This window comes from Nilaparvata lugens, chromosome 2 (genome assembly GCF_014356525.2).
Source record: "Nilaparvata lugens isolate BPH chromosome 2, ASM1435652v1, whole genome shotgun sequence".
NCBI classification, from domain to species: domain Eukaryota; kingdom Metazoa; phylum Arthropoda; class Insecta; order Hemiptera; family Delphacidae; genus Nilaparvata; species Nilaparvata lugens.
In genome coordinates, this window is record NC_052505.1 from 96170710 (window position 1) to 96187918 (window position 17209).

Genomic DNA, 17209 nt, shown 5'->3' on the forward strand with positions numbered 1-17209 from the left:
TGGAAATAATAAGATGCAATTTATGCATTAATTTGCAAAATAGAATTTAACTGCAACAACGATATCTTATAAATGAACAATAAGTAATTTTACAAGAGTTGAAATATTTCTGATTCAAGGCCCAAATGTCAAAAGAGTGGATGATAAAACAGATGAGTGAAGACATATCATACAAAACTAGTCAAGGATAGCTTTCCAGGTAGCTTGAAAACACAATTCCTAGTGTTTTCCATCTATTCTATAATCTGTTACTTATTGTAATAAATAAATAAATAATAAAATATTCATGATTCGCTGAGATTAGTTGCGAAGTGCGGACATAAACAAGTAATAAAAATAATATTATGATGGATATAGAATGGATAAATAATGAATGAAAACGGTAATGAATAGACAATAAAATGAAATAATATGAACCAACCTTTATTTCGATCTTGGAGAAGGATGACATGTCAAGAATACCTACTTGCTCACGGCAAGCATGGAACTCGGCTAGCATAAAGTCGAAGAACTTGGGCTTATAATAAGTACCTGGCGGCATGGTGGGGGGAGGATCACCACCTAAAATCAAATACAAAATTCAACTTTATAACTGCTTAAAATGGAAAATATACAAGACAAGTATAATGTCCAGTACGATTTTTTCATGAGCTATAAATTCCTAATTGATTTTGCTTATTTATACAGTTTCTTCAAAGTTTGGACTTTCTCATTTTTGTCATTCTTTTTTGTGAAGTACTTTCAAATGTTGAATATGTGTTTTTTGCTGGTTTTGAATTATTGTAAATTGGAGTATAATTCGAGTGAAAAATTTGGAATGCTGTATGAATTAGAATTGGAGCCTGTGGTGCATTCTGAAAGTTGTGTAATTCTGAACGATTGAATAAATCATTTCAAAATTTGGGAAAGGAACAGTTTTGGGCTTCAAGCCTGTTGTTCCTTTCCCAATCATTCATAGTTGAGAATGATATTGAATCTATCAATGCATAAATATAAATAAATAAATTCAACTTGAATTTTAAAAAACACTTTTGAAGTGAAAATGCACTTACTTTTGTAGTGACGATCGTTTCGACCTGTTGTTGGTCATCACCAGACTCGAGTCTGGCTGTTCAACCAACAACAGGTCGAAACGATCGTCACTACAAAAGTAAGTGTATTTTCACTTCAAAAGTGCTTTTTAAAATTCAAGTTGAATTTTAACAGTGAAAAAGTATGGATATACAACAGGATAAATTCAATTGATTGATTTGCAGTTGTTTAACTGTATCTCATGCATGTCTGTGGTTTGAATGCTCCACCCACTGCAGTGTGTATTGACTCGACCAATAGCAGACCTTGATAGATCAACCAACGTACTGTAGTATGCAGCCTGTTGTGTCAACTGAAATGACAGTGTTCAAGGAATGACGGAGATTCCGTTTCAGATGTTTTCCTCGAGTTCATGTATTATTATAATAATGTGCACCTTGCCTGAGATATCCCCATATATGCATGACCTTAAAAGCGGTAATGCCGTCAAAATATTCTCTGTTCGGCAGTTTATAACCATTTTTTCAATTGTCTCACTTCTATTTCACGTTCCAGTCAGTAATTAGTCCAATGGTTCATGACTACTAATGGCCGGTTTCCGAGCTCGGGATTTAGCTAAGTCCTAGACTTTAAACAGCTGGAGTCAGAAAATTGGTTCTCCAAAACTAGGCGTAGTCGCAGTCATTGTCATAGTCACGTTTGAATTAAATTTCGAAAAACTAGAAAATTGAACCCAAAATAAAATAGAGAGAAAATAGTGTAAAGTTTCAGCTATTTTGAATTATTTAGGAATGTCTAATTTCGTCAAGGAAAAACGTTTCCAATTTATAGAAATGAGAAAATAAAAACTACGACTACTGTTATAAAAGCTGCGAATACGCCCCGTTTTGGAAAGCCAATTTTCTGACTCCAGCTGTTTAAAGTCTAGGACTTGGCTAAATCCCGACCTCGGAAACCGGCCCTGCATGGCACTCAGATCAAGTGAGCAAAATGTCGAACTTGTACTAAATCTAAAGAGCTGCCAACTGTAACATTCAAAACTTCTCGTTTCCCTGCACCAGCATGTATTCACACATATTCTACAAACGATGTGAACGGTGCTGAGTTAGAAAAGGATAGCGCTATCTGCTTTGCCTAACGACAGACTAGGAAAGCACACCAATGTTAATCAGGTGCTGAGTATAACATGAAGCATACTAATCTTGTTTATGTACACTCCCTCTTCCAATATGATATTGAAAGTTTGGGGAGCAATCTATAAATCTCCATTTTAGTAAAGTTAATATCAGGGCACCGAGCTTCGTTCAGTTTATTTATTGATAAACAGAACACAATTCTTTAAAATGATTGGGGAAGGACTAACAGGCACAGACCAAACCTGCTTCTTTCCCGAATTTTGATTTATACTCTATAAATAGTCCAAAAAGTAGGTTATGTTCCATACACTTGAATTCCGGTCCAATTTTCAGTCCGAACACTTGAAAACAGAAAATTTCTAACTGAAATTGTTTACAATCCAAATTGAATAACAAAATAACACTCACTAATCACTTAAAACGGTAAAATAATTATTAACTTTGAAAATTATGATTTACTCTAATTTAGAATGATATACCATGTCATGTCAACAAATCAGATTATTTTTATCAAGTCGATTAAATTTCTCGTGAGATAAGCTGAATGATTACACAGCTGAACATAATTCTGCTCTCTCCCACCCAGGCACACGCATCTTCTGTTATCGACAGACGACTAAATTATCATATGTTTTTCCAAGGATGAATAATTATTATCCTTTTCCTGTCCTTTAGCGAGTTTTCCCAGGGATGAGACCTAGTGCAATTGAATTTTTACATGATAAACCTACCATGTTTCAAATTTCGTGAAAATCGTTAGAGCCGTTTTCGAGATCCGTTGGACATACATAACCATGTAAATAGGAGTGGCCGTAGTCGAGTGGATCAGATGCTGGCTTTATGATTCAGAGGCCCGGGTTCAAATCCCGGCCCGGGCAAGATATTTATCTCGGGCCACTCCGTGTTTCGGATGGACACGTTATCCGTCGGTCCGGCTGCCTAAAAAGCGTCGTTAGGTCATGTCAGAGGCCTGAAATTGATCAGTTGCGACCTGAAAACTCTGACACCAGACCTGAGCCAGCCAGGTCACTCGATATTATTATTATTTTTACCATATAAATAACCAAATATATACAGAAATTGCTCGCTTAATATAATAGGATATCTCATTTTCATTCCATTTCAAATGCCACATACGTTACTAGCACGTTGTTTCAAATGGATATGAAACACTACAACGATGAAAGATTGATAGACCAGCGTGTTACTGACGTTTGTAGGTGGAGTCGAAGTAGAGCGGTCGCTCGTAGCCCATACGCACTCCGAAGACGGCGCCTCGACTCTCCAGCACCGAGTAGAGTGGCGAACATCGTAGCTTCCTCGCCGTCCTGTACTCGCACTGGCTCGGGTAGAGGATTGCATAGTTCCTGCAAACATCAATAAGTGAGCTCTCAAACAGGCAATGATTGTGAATGGGTTGTAGCATAGCTACCTCTAGTTAGAGGTATATTAGAGGTGGCTATGGTTGTAGGTGTAAACATCTCTGAGTAATTTAAGCCTACTATAAAGAGATGCTCAGTCCATTTTTCAGTACAGAATCAGGGTGTGGGGTGGTGCCTTGGATACGCACATGAACAAGATTCTCGTATTGCAAAGACATGTAATAAAAGCCGCTCTTGGCCGTCCAGACGTACACACAAATCTTCGTTTGTGAGTTTCCCGTGCTAACGGTAAAGCAGCTCTATATAAAAAAAATAATACTGTACCTGAATAAATGTAAAAATATATTTAAACCATACATGATGTCATACAACTTCCGAGCGCAACCGAACTATATTATAAATAGAATGACCTAACGTTTGCCGAAGACAATTCACTACACCAGCAATAAACTTATTAACTTGGTACTCTACACTTCTAGTAAAACATATAACTAAGTCATCCATAAGAAATATAGTTGAATGGATAAGATCTGTTAATGTATCTCACCTCTTTCATAATTGATCTCCTTATCTTTTGTCACCTCCATATAGATTTAGTTTTAATTCAGGTGTTTTTCCTATAGCCATCTCTGTAATAAAGCACTCCTTTTGTTTATTATTTATTTTTTCAATATTGATATACGATTAAAGGTTTATTAATTTGTAAGTAAGAGATTGATACTCGTTGCAGCACACAAAACCTCTGTTTTGCTGGCAACGCCTATAAGCTAATTTTGAGAAGAATTATGATTTATTTCATGTTAATGTTTAAATTAAGTTTTTAATTGTGTTTTGTTTTGAAAAAATTGTATTGTATTATGACAAATAAAGAATTTGAGAATTTGAGATTATTATTCTTTTTTTTACAACTAGTAAGAGACAATTTTTTTTAGTTTGTAATGTTATTGTGTAATATCGGGGGACCGAGCTTCGCTCTGAAGTGTAACAGCATAGAACATTTGTAACGAAAGATTGAATGTATCGTTTATATTTATTTATTCATTTTCTCAGTCTTACAATTATTTCTACAGTTATATGAGGAGGCACAACAGGCTTAGGCCCAAAACTGTCCCTTTTCAAATTTATACTACAGTCCAAATCAATATCTAGCAGTAGTAGAGCCAACGAGCTAAAATATAGTAAACTATAGAGTGGCTGAGTGGCCGCTATTCCTGTTACGAATTGAACATGGGCAGCCATGACAGAGAGAGGCAAGAAATGGCGGAAAATTTGAATGGCCCTATTGATATAATGGGAACTTGCATAGAATACAAGGCGCAAATCAGTTATATTTAATAAATACTACATTGAATTTTTATCGAGCATTTTAAATATATGTATTACAGTTGTTTTGCATCCATAAAATTAACTGTTTGAAATGCTTTACTTGAAGCCTTGGTGAAATTAATGTATCCTAAGTTACAGTGTTAATACTGCTTAGCCATACAAGTGCTCTACACTAAATTGAAATGCCATACCGTAACTGCAAGATTATTATTTTAGAGATTGGATTATTTTTTATGTTATTTTGAGTAAGGGATTCAAAAAACTAGTTTATGAAGACGTTTCTTTGATATCAGCTTACGGTACTTATCCACATAACTCCAAGTTCATAACAAGAAGGCAAAATATGATAGACAAAAAAATAACAAACTAAGGCCGGTATTAGACGGTATTATTTCTGTCATATGCAGATCATATGAAATAAGTTGTATGAAATCATATTTTTCCCATATCATAGAACTATGACCGTCCAATACCGGCCTAACATCAAACAAAACCAGCCTAACATGGTCATAATATAATATAATATAAGCTGATGTCTATAGTTCATTCCAGTCAAGTTTGCAATACCATCATCATCATCATGAATATCATAATGATAATAATTATTTAGTCATAGAAATCAATTTAACTCACAAAAACACACCTATTCCTGCAGTAGCAGACTGGCAAGAGAGGCTCTTCCTGCCTCTCTCTGTGATGGCTGCCCTTAGTTGGCCGTGTAACACATTGAGAGCGCTGAAAGCACACCAACAGCCGCTCTATGGTTTACTATATTTTAGCTCGTTGAGTTGAGCCCGCTTCACAAAAGGACACCATGCTCGGACATAGACCAAGTGCATTAACTTAGTTCTTACTCACTCAATTTGAAAATAAAACTTGAAAATTAGAAACAAATAATGGTATATTCATAAAAATAAAGAAATATTAAAAAATTCCAATTTCGAATACTTGGTGAAAACGTCAACAAACTGACCGGCCAACGACCTCAGTGACCCTTTGCTGCAGATAGTTGCGGTTGTTGTGCAGATCTAGGAAACGCTGCACGTCGAAGGGCAGCAGCTCCTGAGTGGGCTCCCCCTGCACCACCCAGTCGGCCACTGCCTTCCCGATGCCCCCCGCACCCTGCAGCGAGTTCCCGTTCATGCCCACCGCCACAAAGTAGTTGCCCACCTGTCACAAATTGTTACCATGTAGTTTACAATAAAACAGGATAGAATAGAACGGTAGAAAGTAGACAAATATAGTGACATATAAAGCTAATGAAACATTGAAATAATATCACGAATTTATTTGAAAGTAGCATACATGTTTCAACACCTAAGGTATCTTCATCAGTGTAACATCTTCATTCTTCAGCTTAGAGCCTGTTCACATGACAGAGATTTACGCTCGGTTGTCGCGCGGTTGACCAACCGAGCGGTTGCCAGGTATAGGGAAACACATGGTGTCGTACACATGCAACGCTCGGTTTGAGCAGTCGCCGGCGAATCGCGGCGGTTGTAGTCTCCAGTCCAACCGCTCGGTTGTCGCTCGGTTGCCGAGCGGCTCGATATACTAGAGCAGGCATGAGAGCGTACACATGTCTCAGTCAACCGAGCGGTTTTCGAGTAGAGCATTTCACATAGTGCACATTCTATTACATTTCAGTTCAATTAAAATGTATTCTATTACAATTTTCAGTTCAGTTAGTAAGTTAGTTTGTAGAGGATCATATTTCATAGTAGGGTAAACTAGCCCACGTTGGGACATCAAAATTCAAACAGCTATAACTTGGACAAAAATGAAAAAATTCTTCATTTTTTATTTTATATTGATCGCATTTGCTTACCCTTTCATGACAAGGCATTGATTGTCAATTGATTTTTTATTGCAAAACAATTTTTAAAAAAGCACAAGGACTACCTTATTATTTTATCTTTCAATGTTATTACATTAGTGTTACAGTATTTGCATTGTAAAAATAAATAAAAATAAATAAATAAAAGTAAAAACTCAATCTCCCCCTTTAAAACATAATTGAACATAATCTTTTAGGTTATTTAGGTACATAATGATATAAAAATCGAAAAAATTTGAAAAATATCACCAGTAGAAAGTTTAATTTCAGCCTTTGCACAGTCTTAATCGAGCGCAAACCGCTCATGAATCGCTGTCATGTGTACGAGGCTGGCAAATCGAGCGATTTGACAACCGCGCGAAAATCGCTGTCATGTGAACAAGCTCTTTGAACAAGATTTCAACACCATAGTTGTTGTTACATTTGTATGAAAGTTTTCAATAGATGTGTGATATTTTTAGACGATATTCTAGTGTTTCATTATGGAAGAATATCACAATATCTCACCAAAAACAGTATCTGAATATATAAAGCTGTTTACATACTCAATCAAGCGCATCACACAAACGTTTCTCCAACGAAACACAAGGATGATTCACTCAAAATATACAATACATTTACAAAATATACAATGACAAGTTTAATAACGAACAAGTTACTACTCACAAAAATACAACACTATAATTAATTTGTGAATAGGAGTGGAATTCAAAATGCTATATAGACAGACTATCTCACGAAAGGTGTAACAGCCGAAGAAGATTCTTCACGAAATTTGCAGCAAAAAATGTTCAGTAAAATTTTTTATTTCGACCTTAGTTTTCGATACATCAATTTTTCGATATCTTTGAAAAACGTCAATCACTAGAAAACTAGCACTCAAAATGTAAGGCTCAACTCACACTTACGCGACTCACGTCGAGAAGTGACTCGACTCTAGTGGAGAGCATGTGTTTCCAAATGGTGAAACTCAAACCAGTCGACTCTAGTCTTCGCGACGTCACCATTTGAAAACACATGCTCTCCACTAGAGTCGAGTCTTTTCTCGACCTGAGTCGCGTAAGTGTGAGTTTAAGCATATAGTAATCCTGTCAGATTGTCAGGCAGCCCTCAAGGCTCTTGACACCAATGAAATCAAGTCCAAATTGGTGTGGGAGTGCCACAAAACGCTCAGCAGGCTTGCAACGCTCAACTTACCTGGCCATGTAGGCATAGGAGGTAATGAGCGTGCAGATGAGCTTGCTAAGCGGGGTTCTAGTATGCCATTCCTTGGCCCAGAGCCGGGCTGTGGCATAAGTAAAACAACTGCCTTCCACACAATAAATAAATGATCCAGGGACTTACACCACCAGCAATGGCAGGGTCACCCTGGTCAAGCACCTGGCAAAAGACTGCAGGCAGACGCAAGCCATTGCTTCACCAGGTGGCTGGTGAGTCTGGGTGGAGGTAGGGTCAAGCAGGTGATAACTGGACACGGCCACTTCAGGAAACATCTCCACACAATTGGACTCAGAAATGAAAGCCAGATGTGTAGGCTTTGTAATTAGTGTGAAGAGACTGCTAAGCATATCATACTGGATTGTGAAAGTCTTGGAGCTAGAAGAAGGGCTCTGTTTGGCTGTAAGCAACCAGGTGAGGAATGGGATGTTGGTATAGGGAAGAAACTCCTGGATCTTGTAAAGGACACGGGAGTTGGTTTGCCTAACTAACATACTTTTGGGACACACAATAAGCTTCGGTTGACGTGTGAGCTTCTTTGAACCTTTGGATCTTTGAATCCGTCCCTTCAAAACATAAACATAAACATAAGTGTGAGTTGAGCCTAATTCTGATGATATGGTTGGAAGAGGAAGAAATATTCAATTAGATACATGCATAAATTGTCCCTTAGTCTGATGTTTTTCAACTTTTTATGAGCGCTCAACTCGAAAAAAAACATTCGTCGGACTCAAAGACAAATTTCAAACAGTTTAAATGCTTTTAAACATTTTAGTCGAGAATTGATCTCTTTTTCAAAGTTTAAAAGTTTATAATACTTCGAGTATCATACCAATAAGATAGGATTGGATTAGGATAGATTAAATCATGCCACTTATTAAGACGAAAAATATTTCAAATACTTTAGGTAGCCCAAATATTAACCAATAATATGTGCCAAAAATCTTATCATTTGACAAGAAGACACTATGCATAAATGAGGTTTTTTTGTGAAACAAATTCTGAATCAAACTCACTTCAGGTGTTTCACCCAGGATCCACTTGCCATTTGGAGTGAAATTGTCGGGGGAATTTGTGAGGACTGGATTGGTGCAGCCTCTCAGGGCTGGTATTCGGTTCATGGCTTTTTCCCAGTAAGGTCCTGAAACGATCAGAAAACATCAATATTACTAAAATCATCACCTAATTATTTTACGACAGCAAGTTTGGAAATAGATCCATGAAAATTATACAAAACATCAGAAAATTGATAATTTTTCCCATACATTTAGGACATCAGAATGCACTCATAGATAAGAGCTTAGCAAGCTAAGCCAACCTTGTGTGGGACTCCCAATTCCTGAGCTGAGAGCCAAACATGAAGGAGGCATTCGACACTTTGTCGTGCCAACATATCAATACAATGTGGGAAGCACTGTCGTGTATAAAAAGATGAAGTACAATACGCATTTCAAGTGTAATAATAATTTGTTTCATCTTTCTGATCAACCGAGATACAATTTTTTTAGTATAATGTATATTTGGACTGTAAATTTTTGTGATCTTTAAAAAAGTGTTTTCATAACCTCATTTGAACTATTTTTATCAAAATTAGGGAGAGGAACAGTTTTGGGTTGATATGGCGGAAGGTGTGGCTCGTTCATCAATTGGGCTAGTCAGTCGGGTCGAGCGAGGGGTTTGTTACCACTGTCTGAAAAAATGGCTTTTGGTGGCCCTGAAAGGGCCAAGTTTGTTGCTGGTGGCCCTGAAAAGGGACCAAGATTGTTGCTGGTGGCCCTAAAAGGGACCAAGGCAGGCTAGATGTTTAGTAGTCGTCGACTGGCGCGATACCACGCCGCGCGAGGGTCCCGGGCAGGTCCGTCTGGTGCGAGAGCAGGCCGGCAGGGGCTCAAGTCAATGGTTCGCAGTCTCCACTCTGGTTTACCCGGCTACGGAGAGGGCTGACCGGGTGATCTACTAGCCAGAGGTCGTGCCGAATCTCCGCCGGGAGGACCTCCTCGACCACTTCCTCGTTTAGAAGGGGCCTTCGGTCAAACCCCGGGCAGGCAGGGTCGTAGGCTTCCGCTGCACACACTCCGATGTCGGTTCGGCACCCAACCCGCGCATCCAGAACCGCGCGCCAGTTGTTAGGCTGGGGCGCTAAGTCTTGGGGCGCAGCTGGCGCGGCGGTGTACAGCCTCAGCCTCTCCTCCACCTGGCGAAGCCGACGTAGGGCCCTCCTCTTCTGGATTCGGCGGCCGGCTCGGTTCCTCCTAGGCATCGGCTGGGTAGTAGACAAGGAAGACACCTCAGGTTGCGGTTAGTCTCGCCGTGGTTCCCTCATTGGCCTGCTCGCTGCTCTGCTCCTGGTCTCGGTAGTGGTCTCGGCTGGTAGTGGTCTCTGGTAGTGGTCTCGGCTGGTGGTCTCTTCTGGCTCTTCAGTGGAAGGCTGCTAGTGAGCAAGTGCTATCGAGGGTAGCTGAGTAGCCCCCTTTTATTCACAGTCCCCGAGTTCACCTGCGCTGCTATTGGCCGGCGAATAGAAACGCAGGAACGGGTGGCGGCGACTGAGGCGCACCCTGGTGGCGGGTGGGTCAACCACTCATTTGGTTGATGCGTGGCGTGGGGAGCAGAGCAGAGCGGCAGGCTGAAAGGTAGCGAACGCGAGGGAGGTATCAATTCCCCCCCCCCTGTTTGAGGTAGCCACGGCGAGAATTTATTGATTGCAAAAAACAAGATACAATGTTTACAAAATATACAAAAGTGCCATTGGGCGATAATTTTACAGAAGTGAGACCAGAAGGGTCTCCCCCAACAGGTGGGTTGTTATTCCAAGAGATGTTGCTGGTCGGTGGTTGGAGCCGGGCGTAGTTGAGTCTCGTACACCTTGATGGTCTCGTTGTCACGGGTGATCCAGTAGACAGCTCCTTGGTTGTGGGCGACCGTATATGGTCCCTTCCATCTGGGTGCTAGGCCTGCGTGGAATTTCTGAGCCTTGTTTGAGAGTTGATGATTCCGTGTGAGCATCTGGTCGCCGATCTGGTAACGAGGCTGTGTCTCGGCTATCGGGTCTCCCTTCCTATTGAGATAATTTTCTTGGTTCAACACGGCTTCGCGTTGGATTGCGGTTAGCGTGTGTAGACGCTGGTAATATGGTCTTTGTGCGGTTCGAGTTGATTTTCGGGCCAGTGGCTCCATTCCCCTGGCCGTGGAAGGGTTTGGCCAAACAGGATTTGACTGGGGCTGTATCTTGTTGCCGTGTTCTGTCGATTTCGCAGGGTGAATAGCACGGATGGTAGTTGGTTCTCCCATTCTTGGTGTTGTTCTTGTAGGCGGATCCGTAGTCCCTTCTTGAGTTCCTGGTTCCTTCTCTCGGTAGGGTTGGCTCGGGGGTGATAAATTGGCGTGGTGTAGTGTAAGACTCCCCATTTGAGGCAGAGTTCGTTCCATAGTTTCCCCGTAAACTGAGTGCCATTGTCGGAGAGTAGGATTTTTGGGTATCCCCATCTGGGAAACAGGTGCGTATCCATCGTGCGGCCAATCGTGTTGGCGTCGCCGTGAGGCAGCGGGTAGGCTTCTATCCACCTGGAGAAAGAATCAGTGATGACCAATATGAATCGATTTCTTCGCTTGGAGAGTGGGTAGGGGCCCATCAGATCGAGACATACGGTTTCCCATGGTCTAGTAGACCGTCGCGGTCGTTGCGTAGGTTCGTGATTCCGGTTGTACGCTTTTGAGCAGCTACACAGCAGGCAATTTTGTACGTACGCGGTTATCTGCGCCTTCATACGGGGCCAAGTGTAGTATGTAGCGATGTTTCGGTAGGTTTCGGCGTAGCCTGGATGTCCCATTAGATCATCGTCGTGATAGCGGAACAGTAGCCGGTGCGAAAGTTGGGCGGTATGACTATTCGCCAACCGTCGCGTGTCTTCTTCTCCCAGAGTCGGTTGTGTAGGCGGTAACTGGTGAGGAATACTTGATCAGTTCCGGTTGATCCTCCAACGGTCAGGGTTCGATCTCCATCCATCGTTGCACCTGCGCGTTGATCTGGTCGTCTGTGGCCTGTGCTTTCCGAATCTCTTCTAACAGTTCAGTTTCGGTTGCGATGCTTGCTAGCGTAGCGGGTTCACTGGTGACTGGCAGGATGTCGGGAGGCATGGTTCGTTCTAGTTGTTGACTGGTCTCCTCAACTTTTTCGTTGTCGGGTTGCCGTGACAGTGCGTCGGCGAACTGATTCTCTTTACCCGGGCAGTGTTCTAGGGTGAAGTCAAATTCTTGTAGGAGCAGGGCCCATCGAGTGAGTTTGGCGCGGCTGTCCTTTGCAGTTTGTAACCAGGTAATCACCTTATTGTCGGTACGGAGTATGAATGGCCTGCCTTCCAGGTAAGGGCGATATCGCTTTATTGCCCAGACAACCGCAAGGCACTCTTGTTCGTTACTGTGATACTGTTGTTCCGTGTGGTTCAGCTTGGCACTGGCGTATGCGATCACCTTACGGTCATTGTTGATTTCTTGGTATAGGACAGCCCCTATACCGACCTTGCTGGCGTCTGTCTGTAGGATGAAGGTCTTGGAGAAATCTGGTCGACAGAGTGGTTGGATGTTGGCGGTCAATGCTTGTAGGCGGCGGAAAGCTGTCTCTTCTGTTGGTGACCATTTCCATCGCGTCTTCGTGCTAAGTAGCTCAGACAGAGGCGCACAAACGTCAGCGGCGTTGGGTAAAAATTCTCGTAGCCAGCCGACTACTCCGAGAAATTCTCGCAGTTTCTTTCTGGTGGTGGGTGGTTGGGCAGAAGTCACAGCTAGGATAGCCTGCGTTTTGCTTGGTTGCCCTCGGAGGTGATTATGTGACCGAGGTATTCAAGTTGCTTGCGGCCGATCTGGCATTTTGCTGCTGAGACAGAGAGATTGTATAGATTTAACCGTTCAAACACTTTGGCTAAGTGGAGTAAGTGTTCTTCCCAGGTATCCGAGTACACAATGATGTCGTCGAGATAAGCGTAGCAGAACTTGTCGACGTATCCACTCAGTACCTTGTTCATCATGGATTGGAAGCAGCTGGGTGCATTTCGTAGGCCGAAAGGCATGACCTTAAATTGTAGCTTTTCGCCGTAGGGAGTGGTGAAGGCCGTGTAAGGTCGAGACTGGGGTGCGAGTGGTACCTGCCAGTATCCCATCCGTAGGTCGAGTGAGCTGAATATTTTTGAAGTTCCCAGGCTTCGAATGACGTCCTGTAGGGTCATCTGCGGTGCCGTGGCTGGAACGGTGATGGAATTCAGCCATCGGTAATCGATGCAGAACCGTGATGTGCCGTCCTTCTTGGGGACAACGACGATTGGAGAGTTGTAAGGCGAATCACTGGCTTCTACCAGGTTGCGTTCCTTGAGGGCGGCAACTTCGGACTCGATAATTTGCAGTTTCTCCCGTGAGTATCGGTAAGGCCGCTGGCTGCGTATTTCTGAGCTGTTGAGTTGAATTGTCATGGTGGCGGCCGTGGTGATGGAGGGTGGCATCTGCTCCATGAACAATTTTGCGTGTTGTTGCAGTAATACTGTTAACCGTCGGTGCTGGTCGCTGGGCGTGTCTTCTAGTAACTTGTCAACCAGGTGAGTGTCCATCTCTACTGAGACTGGTGGTTGCGCTATCCAGAAGATCGTATCTCGCTGCGTCTTGCCGTAGATTAGCCTGTCTTGCTCAAAGTCAAGCACTGCCTTATTCTCCCGAAACCATGGTCGTCCAAGATGATGTCTTCGCGTAGGTCAGGTAGACCTAGGAAGGGAATATTTTGAATGTGCTGTTGGATCTGGAGTTCCAGATGTCCTTGTATGGCCGTTTCGCAGCTAGTGGGACGGTTGGCCAGCAGTACAGGTAGCTTCAGCGGTTGGATCCGTGTACCGTGGTCGAGGTGGGCAGCTCTCACGAAGTTGTGCGTTGCGGCTGAATCGAGTAGAGCGTGTAGTTGTTTACCCGCGAGGATGACAGGGATCCGGGGTAGAGTCTGTCCGTCTATCTGGATCACGGCTAGGTTCGGTGCTTGGCTGGGCGGAGGGCTGGTGATGTGGTTGTTGACTACTGGGGCGGCAGTGTTGGTGACCTTGTCGGTGACTGCGGCCAGGGCAGTGTTGGTGACCTGGTGGCTGACTGCGGCTGGGGCAGTGTTGGTGACCGGCTGGTTGACGGCGGCTGGGTCAGTGTTGGTGACCTGGTGGCTGACTGCGGCTGGGGCAGTGTTGGTGACCTGGTGGCTGAATGCGGCTGGGTCAGCGTTGGTGACCTGGTCGTCGACTGCGGCGAGGGCAGTGTTGGTGACTCCGTCCATGACAGCGATCCCGGTAGGTGGCGGGTGCGTGTGGGTCACAGTTGCATGTTCCTCCCCAGGCTGGTGGTCGATGACGCGCTCATCGTCGGCTGGTGATGCTGTCCTCTCGCGGGCCAGTAGAGGCGCGGCTGCTGGGTGCTGTGGAGAGTCTCTGTCAGCCGGGAAGAGCAAGGGGTCTTCGGTGACATTGGAAGGAGACTTAGCGACGCTAGCAGGGTCTACGGTGGCGTGACGGGTAGGTGATCGATCCGTTGTGAGTGAGACAGTCATGAGTGACGGCTGGGTGGTTGACGCGCAAGGGTGTGCCGGATGCGGTTGCTGTTGTGAGACCGGGTGACGACTGGTACTGGGTCATTCTTGATAGCCATGGAGGTGCGGCTGCTAGGTACCGTGGAGAGTCTCCGTCAGCCGAGAAGAGCGAGGGGTCTTCGGTGATGTTGGAAGGAGGCTTGGTGATGCTGGCAGGATCCACGGTGGAGTGACCAAAGAATGACTGGCTGGCCGGTTCGGTGATGGTTATCGCTTGTAGTTGGGGTGGTGACCTGCGAGGCTGGCGCTGCAGGTCTTGCACCTCATCGTTAGTGTAGTGGACTCCTACTTTCCGTGCTGGAGGGGTGGAGTCCGAGTCTCTCCAGTATCGCCGTTTCCCTGCCGTTTCTTCGCGAGTTCTGGGCAGTCGCGATGAAAATGCTTGGCCGGGCAGTAATGACACTGAGGAAGCTGGTTGTAGTTGAACCTCGGCGGCGGCTCTCGATGGGGTGGCCCTGCGGGTGCCGTAGGTTGAGGCGGCTTATATTTTGGTCGACTGTTGAGGTCGGTTTCCAGGTCGTTGGCGATCATGATCAGCTCTTCATAGTTCGTGGGACGAGCAGCTCGAACTAGGGTGCGAAGCTCGGAACTCAGCTGACCGATGAGCAGGGCGATCACCTCGTCTTCAGCCAGGTTGGTTCCTAAGCGCTGCTGTAGTTGGAGCTTCTGACGGATGAATCGCTCCACTGGCTGGTTCGGTTTGTGGGTGGTGCCATAAAATTCTGTGTGAGCGGCTGCGATTTTATGGGCTCCCGAGAAACGGGCCTGAAGTCGGTCACGGAACTGTTCCCAGGTGGTGACGAATTCTCCGTAGTCTCTCCACCAGGCGGCGGCGTCGTATTGTAGTTGCGCTTTTAGAAGCATGAACCATGAAGCAGGTCGCTATGCTGGTCAGCTGGCTGAGGTTGCCGGTGTAGCTGACGGCTGGAGCCGGTAAGTTGGCCATGTTGCTGGTTGCGGTAGTGGCGTGACTAGAGGTTGACGGTGGAGCAGGCAGGTTGACGGTCAGCGCGCTGGGTTGCAGGGTGGTTGGTCGAGCGGGCTCGCTGGTGAAGGCGGGTGGCTGCGTTGCCCCGGTTTCGCTGGTGGAAGCGGGTGGCTGCGTCGTGCTGCTGTCGGTTTGACCGGTGGTCTGTGCAGGCCAGCCGGCGAATGTAGACTCGGTGTGCTGGCTGGTTGACTGCATCGAATCTTCGGTGTCGTATCTCCACTGTCTCCGGCTCCGGTTCTAGTCGCTACCATGTTCAGGTGTTATGGGCGCCACTGGGAAATTGCCTGTTCCCAGACAGGTATTCTGAATGAAAGATTCAGAGACACATTTTGTTGAAAGAAAATAAGTTTGAATTTTTTGTGTGAAAAATTCAAGACTACATTTAGATGAAAAATTTAAGACATACATTTAGTTGAAAATTTAGGTTGACATTTTGTTTGAAAAAAAAGTTTTGACAGTGGTAACGGGTTACTGTATCTCCATACAGTGAGTGGCCCCACGTTGGCAGGCGCCAATAATTGATATGACGGAAGGTGTGGCTCGTTCATCATTGGGCTAGTCAGTCGGGTCGAGCGAGGGGTTTGTTACCACTGTCTGAAAAAAAGGCTTTTGGTGCCCCTGAAAGGGCCAAGTTTGTTGCTGTGGCCCTGAAAAGGGACCAAGATTGTTGCTGGTGGCCCTAAAAGGGACCAAGGCAGGCTAGATGTTTAGTAGTCGTCGACTGGCGCGATACCACACGCCGCGCGAGGGTCCCTGGCAGGTCCGTCTGGTGCGAGAGCAGGCCGGCAGGGGCTCAAGTCAATGGTCGCAGTCTCCACTCTGGTTTACCCGGGCTACGGAGAGGGCTGACCGGGTGATCTACTAGCCAGAGGTCGTGCCGAATCTCTGCCGGGAGGACCTCCTCGACACTTCCTCGTTTAGAAGGGGCCTTCGGTCAAACCCCGGGCAGGCAGGGTCGTAGGCTTCCGCTGCACACACTCCGATGTCGGTTCGGCACCCAACCCGTCATCCAGAACCGCGCGCCAGTTGTTAGGCTGGGGCGCTAAGTCTTGGGGCGCAGCTGGCGCGGCGGTGTACAGCCTCAGCCTCTCCTCCACCTGGCGAAGCGACGTAGGGCCCTCCTCTTCTGGATTCGGCGGCCGGCTCGGTTCCTCCTAGGCATCGGCTGGGTAGTAGACAAGGAAGACACCTCAGGTTGCGGTTAGTCTCGCCGTGGTTCCTCATTGGCCTGCTCGCTGCTCTGCTCCTGGTCTCGGTAGTGGTCTCGGCTGGTAGTGGTCTCTGGTAGTGGTCTCAGCTGGTGTCTTTTCTGGCTCTTCAGTGGAAGGTGCTAGTGAGCAAGTGCTATCGAGGGTAGCTGAGTAGCCCCTTTTATTCACAGTCCCCGAGTTCACCTGCGCTGCTATTGGCCGGCGGTGCTCGGCCAATAGAAACGCAGGAACGGGTGGCGGCGACTGAGGCGCACCCTGGTGGCGGGTGGGTCAACCACTCATTTGGTTGATGCGTGGCGTGGGGAGCAGAGCAGAGCGGCAGGCTGAAAGGTAGCGAATGCGAGGGAGGTATCAGGGTTTATCCTGTTGATTCTCTACCAATCATTAATTTGATGTTGTGATTAAGGAATGTAATAAATGTAATGTAATACCAACTGAACTGCACCAACAAAAATTTCAGAGCTAGATC

General features: G+C 45.1%; 1 protein-coding gene across 1 annotated transcript in view; it reads right to left on the reverse strand.

The window, feature by feature from the left end:
* The window catches only part of LOC111056019 (pyruvate dehydrogenase phosphatase regulatory subunit, mitochondrial), a 64391-nt gene that overhangs the window by 29037 nt on the left and 18145 nt on the right, over positions 1 to 17209 (reverse strand). Inside the window, exons 8-11 of the mRNA XM_039420292.1 lie at positions 8948 to 9072; positions 5850 to 6046; positions 3381 to 3535; positions 422 to 561 (exon numbers count right to left, since the gene is read on the reverse strand). Of these exons, the coding sequence (XP_039276226.1) occupies positions 422 to 561; positions 3381 to 3535; positions 5850 to 6046; positions 8948 to 9072 (617 nt within the window). The remainder of the gene's footprint in view (positions 1 to 421; positions 562 to 3380; positions 3536 to 5849; positions 6047 to 8947; positions 9073 to 17209) is intronic.